Source organism: Panthera onca, chromosome C1 (genome assembly GCF_046562875.1).
Source record: "Panthera onca isolate mPanOnc1 chromosome C1, mPanOnc1 haplotype 2, whole genome shotgun sequence".
In the NCBI taxonomy this organism is placed as follows: Eukaryota; Metazoa; Chordata; class Mammalia; order Carnivora; family Felidae; genus Panthera; species Panthera onca.
In genome coordinates, this window is record NC_138346.1 from 200,780,729 (window position 1) to 200,792,088 (window position 11,360).

At 49.6% G+C, this 11,360-nt stretch overlaps 1 protein-coding gene across 2 annotated transcripts; it reads left to right on the forward strand.

Moving 5' to 3' along the window:
* Positions 1-5,781: 5,781 nt before the first annotated feature.
* IFI6 (interferon alpha inducible protein 6) lies at positions 5,782-9,840 on the forward strand. 2 transcript variants are annotated; one of them, XM_060621919.2, is made up of 5 exons: positions 5,782-5,905; positions 7,053-7,148; positions 7,490-7,576; positions 7,656-7,805; positions 9,621-9,840. In XM_060621919.2, the coding sequence occupies exons 2-5, from the start codon at positions 7,079-7,081 to the stop codon at positions 9,731-9,733; spliced, it is 420 nt and encodes a 139-aa protein (XP_060477902.1). In that variant the 5' UTR covers positions 5,782-5,905; positions 7,053-7,078; the 3' UTR covers positions 9,734-9,840. The 2 variants fall into 2 exon arrangements, with proteins under 2 accessions (XP_060477902.1, XP_060477901.1); XM_060621918.2 differs by lacking the exon at positions 5,782-5,905 and adding an exon at positions 6,247-6,268.
* The last annotated feature ends 1,520 nt before the right edge of the window (positions 9,841-11,360 follow it).

An 11,360-nucleotide genomic window follows, 5' to 3' on the forward strand; every position in this document is an offset into this window, starting at 1 on the left:
AGCCACAACAGAGGGAGGCTCATTAAATACTAACAAGTGCTTTTCAAAGAGAGAGAGAGAGAGAATATGGTAGAAGTGACACTGTTCTCGTTCCAGACCTAAAGTTTAAGAAGATCAACAGTTCCCATTTCCTCCCTCTTAGAAGCCAGCCACCATGTATGTAAGAAGTCCAACCACACTGAGACCCTCATACTGTGAGGGAGTACAAGCCAGCCATGTGGAGACACCATATTAAGAGAGATAACTGGCCAGTCCCTGGCTGTTCCATCCATTCCAGTTGAAGTGCTATTTGTGTAAGTGAAAAGGACACCTTGGATATTTCTTCTCCCACAAACACCTGCAAACACCACATGAAGCATATGGACCCCCAACTAAGCCTAACCCAGATTGCAGAATTGTGAGAAATGATAAATTGCTGTTGTTCTACGTCTTTAAAGTTTTTTTTGGGGGGGTTGTTATTCATCAAGAAATAATTGAAATATGGTTTAATACTTTGCAAGGATTGTTCTGTAAAGCAGGATGATGGCTTACAACAAATGAGGTCAAGATGCCAGGACTTCCATGGTAGATTGCTTAAGAAGAGGTCAGAAAGTTCAGGGAGAGGGGTGCCTGGCTGGCTCAGTCAGAAGAGCATGCTACTCTTGAGCATGAGTTCAAGCCCTACATTGGATGTAGAGATTACTTAGACAAATAAAACTTAAAAAAAAAGAAAGAAAGAAATTTCAAGGAGGTGGGAATGAAAGATCTAAGAGCTCAGCACCTGACTATGTTCTCTAGAAGGGCCAAGAGGACACTCTTTTTACTAAGGCGATAAGGGGTTCACTGAGAAAGGGGACAGCAGCATCTCTAGCTCAGTGGTGTCTGTCTTCAGTAGGCTGAGAAGAAGCGTAGGAGATGATGCCGTGGAACTGGGATCCCTAATATCAATAGTCATGTTGGGATTCCAGAATGCCAAATGTAGCATCCAAGGCCAGGTCAATATGATTTCTATCATGGGCAGCAAGCTCAAAGCGACAATGAGGGTGCCCTGATCCGCAGGGACCTATGGCAAATTGACTATGGGGAGGGATGGATGGATGGACAGCTGACTGGGTAGCCCTCTCTCTCTCTCTCTACACACACACACACACACACACACACACACACACACACATGTGTATACACATACATATATATGATTTTGTTTTATTTTTTGAGAGAGAGAGAGAGAAAGTAGGGGAGGGGCAGAGAGGAAAGAATCTCAAGCAGGCTCCATGCTCAGCATGGAGCTGGACACAGGGCTCGATCCCACAACCCTGGGATCATGACCTGAGCTGAAATCAAGAGTCAGATACTCAACTGACTGAGCCACCCAGGCGCCCTTCTATTTTGTTTTGTTTATTTATTTGTTTTGTTTACATGTTTATTTTTGAGAGAGCACAAGCGGGGGAGGGGCAGAGAGAGAGGGACAGAGGATCCAAAGTAGACTCTGCACTGACAGCAGCAAGCTCGATGTGGGGCTCGAACTCATAAGCCATGAGATCGTGACCTGAGCTGAAGTTGGACACTCAACCAACTGAGCCACCCAGGTGCCCCCTTTCGATTTTATTTTTTTAAGTTTATTTGTTTGTTTGTTTATTTATTTATTTGAGAGAGAGAGAGCAGGGGAGGGACAGAGAGAGGGAAAGAGAGACAATCCCAAGCAGGCTCTGCAAGGTCAGTGCAGAGCCTGATATGGAGCTTGAACTCACAAACCGTGAGATCATGACCCGAGCCAAAGTCACACGCTTTAACTGACTGAGACACCCAGGCACCCCTCCTTCGATTTTATTTTTAAGTAATCTCTACAGACTGGGTAATTCTCAGTATCTATCTATCTTTCTATTTATATCTAATTTTTAAGTAATCTCTACATCCAACATGGGGCTTGAACTTACAACCCCAAGATCAAGAGTTGCATGCTCTACCGACTGAGCCAGAGAGATGTCAATTTTTCATTAAAAAAAAAAAAATCAAGAGCTGGGGAGCCTAGATGGCTCACCTGGTTACGTGTCCAGCTCTTGATTTCAGCTCAGGTCATGATCTCATGATTTGTGAGATCAAGTCCCACGTTGGGCTCTATACTCACAGTGCAGAGCCTGCTTGGGATTCTCTCTCTCCCTCTCTCTGCCTTTCCCTGATGTGTGCACTCTCTCTCTCTCAAAATAAATAAATTAATTTTTAAAAAAATCAAGAGCTGGGGCGCCTGGATGGCTCATTCAGGTTGAGCATGCGACTCTTAACCGGTTCAGGTCATGGTCCCGGGGTCATGGGCTTGAACCCTGCATCTGGCTCCCTCCTAAGCATGAAACTTCTTAAGATTTTCTCTCTCCTTCTCTCTCTACCCCCCTCCCCTGCTTGTGCTCTCTCTCTCTCTCAAAAAAAAAAAAAAAAAAAAAAAAAGGGAATAGTAAAAAAAAATCGAGAGCAATCAAGACCTGATAAGCAGAAGCCTGACATTAATTCCACAATGGAAAATCACAGTCCCTCATCCAGATCCTAGATCTAAGTTCACAGAATCAGAACCCCTTGACTATAGGAGAGGCCTTGCCCCATTAAGGAACAACTCTGAAGTGAGTCATACCATAGTTACATATAGTAAATGTTCCTCCAATCCTTCCTCAAAGGGATCTGCTTCCACTTGCCGGGGTGATTGTGCGTTAGGAAAAGAAGAATGTTCACAATTTTCAAAGATCGTTAAAGACACGGAGTCTGCGCTGACACAGAAACTAGGAGACACAAAGCACCAACATAGCTTTCTGGCTAGAGTAGGAACGGAGAGAGGCCAGGTGATAGACGGAGTTTAGCTTAAATCCAGTGGATTACATGACCCTGCAGATACAATGTGGCTGGAGGCACCTGTGGTAGAAAACGTTTCCATAGGGAGTTTATGGGAGTTCAAAAAGGAGAGCTGCAGTGAGGACTCCTGAGATTCTGGAGTAAGGACATACTACTCACCATGGTCCATTTGAACAAAAAGGTCCATTTTCCCCCCACTTTTTTAAATATTTATTTGTTTAAAAAAATTTTTTTTTTAATGTTTATTTATTTTTGAGACAGAGAAAGAGAATGAGCAGGGAAGGGGCAGAGAGAGAGGGAGACACAGAATGTGAAGCAGGCTCCAGGCTCCGTGCTGTCAGCACAGAGCCCGACGCGGGGCTTGAACTCACGAACTGTGAGATCATGACCTGAGCCGAAGTCGGACGCTTAACCGACTGAGCCACCCAGGCGCCCCTAATATTTATTTTTGAGAGAGAGAAAGAGACAGACCATGATGGGTGAGGGGCAGAGAGAGAGGGAGACACAGAATCCAAAGCAGGTTCCAGGCTCTGAGCTGTCAGAACAGAGCCTGACACAGGGCTCGAATTCACAAACCGAACCATGAGATCATGACCTGAGCCGAAGTTGGACCCTTAACCGACTAAGCCACCCAGGCGCCCCTCCCCCACTTTTTCTATTATTTACTTTTTTTTTGGTAATTTACATCCAAGTTAGTTAACATAATGAACAAAAAGGTCCTGATGTGTCACTGGGCCCCAATGTGATCTCTGGATGCCGGGTAGCTGTATGTCTTCAGCTAGATGTTATCAGACAGGCAGAGCAGCAATCCAATATGATGAAGGTGGTAAATTCAGGGCTGGGCTCATAGGGTTCAGAAGACACAAGTAAATCAAATGAATAAACAGCTCAGACTCCCATGGCATCTAACTCTGTTGATCTGACACCTCTCTTTTAACCCATACCTATGGTCTCATGAAGGGTTCCCTGCAACCAATTTATAAAAGAGGAAAGAAGTCGGGCGCCTGGGTGGCTCAGTTGGTTGAGCGCCTGACTCCTGGTTTCAGCTCAGGTCATGATCTCACGATATGTGAGTTCAAGCCCCACATAGGGCTCTGTGCAGCTCAGAGCCTGCTTGGGATTCTCTCTCTCTCTCTCCCTCTCCCTCTCTCTGCCCCTCCCCCCATTTACGCTCTCTCTCTCTCTCTCTCTCTCTCTCGATAAATGAATAAACCTTAAAAAAAATTTTTTTAATAAAAAAAAAAAGAGGAAAGGGGCGCTTGAGTGGCTCAATTGGTTAAACGTCCAACTTCAGCTCAGGTCATGATCTCATAGTTCCTGAGTTCCAGCCCCGCGTCGGGCTCTGTGCTCACAGCTCAGAGCCTGGAGCCTGCTTCAGACTCTGTGTCTCTCTCTCTCTCTGCCCCAGTCCCACTCGTGTTCTGTCTCTCTCTGTCTTAAAAGTAAATAAAACATTTAAAAAAATTTTTTTAAAAAGAGGAAAGAAGTCAAACCCATTTCACAGATAGGTCAGTATGATATTTTAGCACCAGCTGGGAATGGACTACTCTGTTACAGCCCCATTCGGGGTAGTCTTGGACGGTGGTAAATCCTCTCAGGGGCCAAACTATGAGCAGCATACTCTGTAGTCCCCCTTTTGTATGGAGGAAGAGGTGGACTGAGGTGCAGACAGACACTAATTCCTAACAAGTGGCAAATGGCTTAGCTAGTTGGTCAAGGGCATGGAAAAAGCAAGATTAGAATTTCGAAGGAAAACAGGTCTGGGTAAGGGGCATACAGATGGACTCATACGAGCAGGCACGAGGCATGCAGATCTTTGTGTCTCATATTGATGCTCACCAGAGACCATCTACTGCAAAGGAGGCCGTCCAGCCAGATGGTCATATGTCCCGTATTGTGGATGTCAGCCAGTCTCTAAATTTAGCAGCTCTATTGCTTTGCAAAAGACTCATAAAAGAATGGCCATGGTGGCAAAGATGGAGGTTATGATTGGACCCTCCAACTCGGGCTCCCTCTCAGCGAAGTTAATCTAGCAACTACCAACAAATAGCCAACGGTAGGGAGCAGTATAGCAACAAAAGTCAGGGAGAACAGCTAGCCATCTGGTGGCAGGTCAGTTATATCAGCACCCCGACCCGTTCCACTTTGGAGAAGGCAATGATTCATCCTTACTAGAACTGTTATGTACTTGGAGCGCCTGGGTGGCTCAGTCGGTTGGGTGGCTGACTTCGGCTTAGGTCATGATCTCATGGTTCCTGGGTTCGAGCCCTGCGTCGGGCTCTGTGCTGATGGCTCTGTGCTGACAGTTCAGTACCTGGAGCCTGCTTTTTAATCTGTGACTCCCCCTCTCTCTCTGTCCCCTTCCCAGCTCATGCTCTGTCTCTGTCTCTCAAAAATAAATAAAACGTTAAAAAAAATTTTAGAATTGTTATGTACTCCAACCATAGGTTGCATTTCTTACCCATAGTGCTTCTACAGGCATTACTAACCAAAGGTTCAAAGAATACACGGAATCGAGTGATTTCATTTCCACAAGCTTTAATCTCTTCCTCTGCAGAATGAGGATTGTAAACAATAGATACTTCACAGGACTGTTGTGGCATAGGAAAAAGATCACGTTTATAGAGCCTTTTACACAGGCCCCGGCATGCAGAAAGTTCCCAATAAATGGTAGGCATAATTATGAATTGAATTGAATTGAATTGTGAAAGGCTTCTGCGCCCCAAGAGGAGCTGGTGTTCCGGCTTCACTAAGCCCAGCAGGACCATGGATTCCGCTCTAGCATGATCTGCTTTGAATACTCTCAGCTATTCAGAAAATCCCTGGCTTGAATTACATGTTTCTGTTAATGGATACGGTAGAGATTCTGTCACTGAGCAGAGCTGGAGGAAAAGAGAAAAGAAACTACAGAATGAGTGCAGGAAATGGAAAGTCTGACAAGGATTGGTTGGTTGCCTGGGGAGGAGAGGAGGCAGTCCAAATGTGATTATAAAAAGCCAGCCTTCAGCCCCAGAGCTATAACCTCACTGCTGTTCCCATCTACCATCAGGCTCCGGGAAGGAAGATTCCTCCTCTCCCCTCCTCCAAGGTAAACCCGAAAGCCAGGAAGTATGGATGTCAGCTGCCAAGCCTCTGCCAGGCTGTCTGCCTGTGAGCCTTATGCCCCGAGAGCCACGATACCCATTCTTCAGGGAGGCTACACCCCTGGGTCCCTTGTAGTGCCCTGGGCTAAGACTGGTCTGAGGAGGTGGGTTGGGGCTTTTAGGGGGTTGGGGTGCCAAACCCCAGACTTAGGTTATAGGCACCAAGGCAACAGTCTACGGCCTTAACCCTGACACTTCACTTCTTTGGGCTTTAACTTGTCATCTGTAAAATGGAGATCAAGCTACCTTGCCTGCCCAAAGGACTGGACTGTGTCTGAAACCCCTTTAACGCAGGATCTAATGTGACAGTGAGTTTATCTTTGAGGGCAGATGAAGGTATCTGGAGTGGTTGTTAAAAGCGTGGGTTGGGGGGGGCACTTGGGTGGCTCAGTCAGTTAAACTCAGACTTCGGCTCAGGTTAGTGAGTTCGAGCCCTGCGCTAGGCTCTCGGCTGTCAACGCAGAGCCTGCTTGCCATCCTGTCTCCCTCTGTCTGCCCCTTCCCTCCCCTTTTTCTCAAAAATAAACATTTTTAAAAAGTGTGGGTTTGGGCATTAGTCAAGTGTGGGTTTGAATCCTGACTGCCACTTCCTAGCTGGTCAGACTTAGGAATGTTACTTAACTTCACCCGGTTTCAACTTCCTTATCTATAACACATGGTTGAGAACAATGGCATGTATTTCAAGGGATTCTTACGGGGATAATTGACATAATTGACCTCGTGCCATAAAGTGGGAAGTCCTCACTATATGGGAGGTTGTTTTTAATTCAAGGAAAAGGCACTGAACGGACAAAGATCACACTGGAGGTGAGTTTGGGGGCATACGCCTTTTCCTATTCTGTGCTACGATGGAAAGAGCATGAGGTTTGAACTCGACAGTCTTGAGTGCTTGTCTAGGCGGCAACTATTTGCTGCGTGGCTGTTGTTGCCACGAGGAAACCGAAAGCCCGCGGCTCCTCAGGGGGGTCCTGGGCTCAGTCCAGAGCACGTTGCTGCTTTTTATGGACTCCTCCACGAATAGAAAGGGAAAACAACCACGCGGGTCCAAAAGGACTCTGGAGACTCATCTCCCCATCCCCTTCTCTGGGCCAGTGACAAAGCCTGCGCGCGGCGCCACCATGCGGCGGAAGGCGGTATCGCTCTTCTTGTGCCACCTGCTACTCTTCGCCTGCGGCGGGGTGGAGGCAGGTAAGCATCCTGGCGCCAGGGAGGGCTGGGAGATAAACACACCGAGAGTTTCGGAAGCCCGGCGTAGACTTTCAGGAACCCTGGCTCCGGGACGAGAAGGGCTATGACAGTGGACAGCTCCAGGTCACTGTAGCCAGAGTCCCAGGTTCGACTCCTTACGTATCAATTCCTCCATTCCACCCAAGTGTGCTCAGTGCCAGTTATGTGCCAGGCACGGCGCCTTGGATGAAGTCTCTTCCCTTCGGCGAGGCTCCCCGAAATGGAAGGATGGGGGTGGTGCTGAGCACCAGGCACAGTACAGGGAACCCTGCTCCGCATTCCACTTTGTCCCCTCCCGATAGGCAAAAGAAGACAGGCAAAAGAAGAGCGCTCGGAGGACGGCGGCTCCGGGGTCTGGGGCGCCCTGACCTACATGGCTGTCGGAGGAGGTGGGTCCAGAGGGCGGAAAGCTCCGGAAGGTGGGGGCCCCTGCTGCGGGCGCTCCCTCACCGCCTCCCCTTCCTCCAGGGCTCCTGGCCGCGGGGCTGCCCGTTCTGGGCTTCACGAGCGCGGGCATCGCCGCCAACTCTGTGGCCGCCTGGTTGATGAGCTGCTCCGCGGTGGCGAACGGGGGCGGTGTGCCCGCCGGGGGGCTGGTGGCCGTGCTGCAGAGCCTCGGTGAGTGGGCGACCGGGCCCGCGGGCGGGGATGCCAGGGCCAGGTGACTCCATGAGCCGGGTGTCCTTACAATCTCCGTCATGCAGTGGGGAAACCGAGGCAACGAGGGATTACGTAATTTACTCAAATGCTCCCAGTCAGTTGGCACCAAAGCCAGGATTCGAACCTAGTCGGACTCCTCGCTCTTAGCCACCAAAGCGGGGTGCCTCACTGATGCTTTGGCCAGATCACAACAAGCCTCAGTTTCCTCATCTGTTAACAGGGATGACCATCCTCGATGTAACATTTTACGAATCTGCTCAAACTCAGAGAGCCAGAGTGGCAAAGAGAGGTGGCAGAGAGGGGCGCCTGGCCCGGCGCGGTCGGTGAATATGCATCTCTTGATCCGGGGTTGTGAGTTCCAGCCCCACACTGGGTGTAGAGATTACCTAAAAATAAAATAAATCTCAGGGGCACCTGGGTGGCTCAGTCGGTTAAGTGTGGGGCTTCGGTTCAGGTCACCATCTGACCATTAGTTGGTTCCAGCCGCCCCTGTGGGGCTCTGTCCTGACAGCTCAGAGCCTGGAGCCTGCTTCGGATTCTGTGTCTCCCTGTCTTTCTGCTCCTCTCCTGCTCATGCTCAATTTCTCTCTCTCTTTTAAAAATAAATAAACATTAAAAAAAAAAAGAAAAGAAAAGGAAAGAGGAAAGAAAGGTGGAGTGACCCACTCAATTCAATCTCATACCAGCCCTGGTCTTGAATTGTATTTCCTGAACACCATGAAAGGAAAAGCTAGAGTTCAGAATGACCCTTCTAAAAGAATGTGCATTGGGGTGCCTGGCTGGCTCAGTCAAGGGATCATGAGACTCTTGGTCTCGGGTCGTGAGTTTGAGGCCCACGTTGGGTATAGAGATCATCAAAAAATTTTTTTTAATTAAAAAAAATGTGCATTTACTTCTCTCTTTCTCTCCTCCACTCCTTTCTTTTTCATTGCTTCCTTCCATCTCTCTCTCTCTCTCTGTCTCTCTGAGGGCTCAAAATCTTGGAGAAAAGTTGCCCCTGACAGACTCCCCTCTGCCTTCCTGAACCTTCCATCTGCTCTCAATTCTGGATGACAAAAGCTCAGAGAACCAGCCCGGAAGAATAGAGCCCTTCTCAGAGGGGGAGAAGGGAAGCCACACCCCAACAGTGGGAGGTAGGGTGGGGGCAAGGCTAGGAACAGTCAGGTGCTATAAGACTCTCGCACTCATGCACATCACAGGGTTGTGACCACGATGAAATCTCTTACTTGTGAACCCCCAGCCCCCACAGGGAGGTCTCCACAAAGGCGGCTGTTATTAGCATTATTAATAACACTGTGTGTTCACCACAGACGTGAAAAGATGAGCTGTTATCTGTGTATTTTTCTTTCTTTTTTTTTAATTTTTAGTTTTTAAACGTTTTTGTTTATTTTTGGGATACAGCATGAGCAGGGGAGGGGCGGAGAGAGAGGGAGGCAGAGGATCTGAAGCCGGCTCTGCACTGACAGCAGAGAGCCCAATGAGGGCTCGAACTCACGAACCGTGAGATCGTGGCCTGAGCCAGGAGTGGATGCTTAACCGACTGAGCCACCCAGGCACCCCTGTGTATTCTTCTTCTATGGAACACGTCTCTGATTGGAGACGGCAAGTCAAGGGGGAAATAGGATTCACTTTGCAGAACTCCTGTCCCCTCTCGGGGCCTCTGTTTCTTTAACTGGAAATAAAGAGGTTGGGCTTAACTAATGATTTCCAGACCTTTGGATTCCCAGGCCTCGTGCCTGGGCCCCAAGTGACCTGACTATATTTGCTTTATAGGGGCTAGTGGTGGCAGTGCCCTCATGGGCAAGATTGGTGCCTTTCTGGGCTACACTGTCCACAAACACCTTGAAAACAGCCGGGAGAAGGAGAAGGAAGTGGAGGAGGAGTAGGCGGAGGCTCCCAGAAAACCCTCCCTTCCAATTGTAGTCGAGAGCTTTCTGTCACGCTCATCAATGACCTAAGTGGAAAAAGCAGAATAAAATCCTGTCAGAAAACACTCTGTCGTTCTGTGAGTCTCCCAACAAGATCTGGCTCCAATTTGCCTCATCCGCACACCTCCAAACCCCTTTCTCCCCTCAAGCCAACCGCAGCTCCCGGAACACCACCAGGTGGCTTTGTCTCTGGGCCTCAGCACATGCTGTTCTCTCCGCCTAGAATGTCCTTCTGAAGCTCGTAACCCAGCTCAGACATCCCCTCCTCTGGGATTCCTTCCCAGCAGAGCCTCCTGCCACAGCGTGAACACTCGGGCTCAATTTCACAGGGTGCCTGGGGAGGCAGAGCTCAGTCTGTTCTCAGTGGGAGAAGCTTCCAGCTACTTTTCTGACGAGGCAGAGATGGAGAAGCTGGGTCTCCATTCTCTGAAGAAGCGCTAGGTGGAGAATATAGGCCAGACCTTTGCCTTGGGGAAGTGTGTGACAGCAGCTTTTCGAGGGACCTCGGCAAGGTCTCCTTCCCTCCACGATAAAGTGGGATAAAGTGGACAGTTGGCATACAGAGGCTTTACACCCTCCGGGTGGGAAAGGAAGGCCAGACCAGACCTAGGGGGGAGATCTGAAGTTAGGGAGTCCTGTCCAGGGGAACCTGGGTGCCTGGACCCAGGTAGGGGGAGGCCAAAGAGGCCCTCGAAATCAAGTGGCAGTGAGGACAGAAGGGTCCCAGCCCTGGTTCTGGTTTATGCCAGACTGGCCTCCCTGGGAGGTCCGCATCCCTGGGAAGCGGTCACGTGCGAACCACGACATCTTGTCACAAAAGGGCCACGTAGGCTGTCCTCAGGCCTCCCCCACTTATAACCCAGAAATTCGTCTTCAGTTAGCAATGTGTGTGGGTGGGCGGGGAAGAGGTCCCCTCCTGCCTGCTCCTGCCCCCAGATCTAACGCCATCTGGGCAGATGGCAATTGTCTGCCCCCGCTGGCTTGCCCCAGGCCCCGAGAAGCACTGCTCGTGGAAAAGGCACACAGGTAGTAGAGGCACCAGCTGCTCCACACACACTCTCCGTGGTTTGTGTCCCAGAGCGAAAGCTGGGCTGGGTCCCCTGATACTTACCATAGGACCTCTGCAGAGTCCCGCCTCGGCTGGGGCCATCCACAGACGGGTAGACAGCGGACTTCTGCCTACAGAGGAAGGCGGGGTCTCGAGCATCACACTCTACTGAAGCCTGCACCCCAGTTTGTCTAGAAGGTTGATATCCCAGAGACATGAATGCATGTCCCTCAACACTTTCGGGGAGAGTGCTGTCTCTAATTTGTCTCTTCTCCCCAGTGCCTGGGACAGGCCTCGTATAGGTGCTAATAGATGTGGGTAGAATTGAACCTGAGGTCAGTCCTTCCATCTGCCTGTCTGTCCCATCACCCTCACCAGATCTCATGGGGACCTCTTGTTCTTTCCCTTGGGGACCCTTGATAATACTCACTGTCACTCCCATGTAGGCCTGGGGATGAGGGGCCTGACCCCCTTTTAACACTGTGGTCTGAGTAAACACAGGCCCCTAACCTTTTACTCAGCATTTTCCGGCATAGA

Excerpts from the sequence above, each read along its gene's own strand:
- IFI6 (XM_060621918.2), top strand. Across the intron at positions 7,149-7,489 it reads CTGCGGCGGGGTGGAGGCAG|GCAAAAGAAGACAGGCAAAA; the intron begins GTAAGCATCCTG and ends CCCTCCCGATAG. Across the intron at positions 7,806-9,620 it reads GGCCGTGCTGCAGAGCCTCG|GGGCTAGTGGTGGCAGTGCC; the intron begins GTGAGTGGGCGA and ends TTTGCTTTATAG.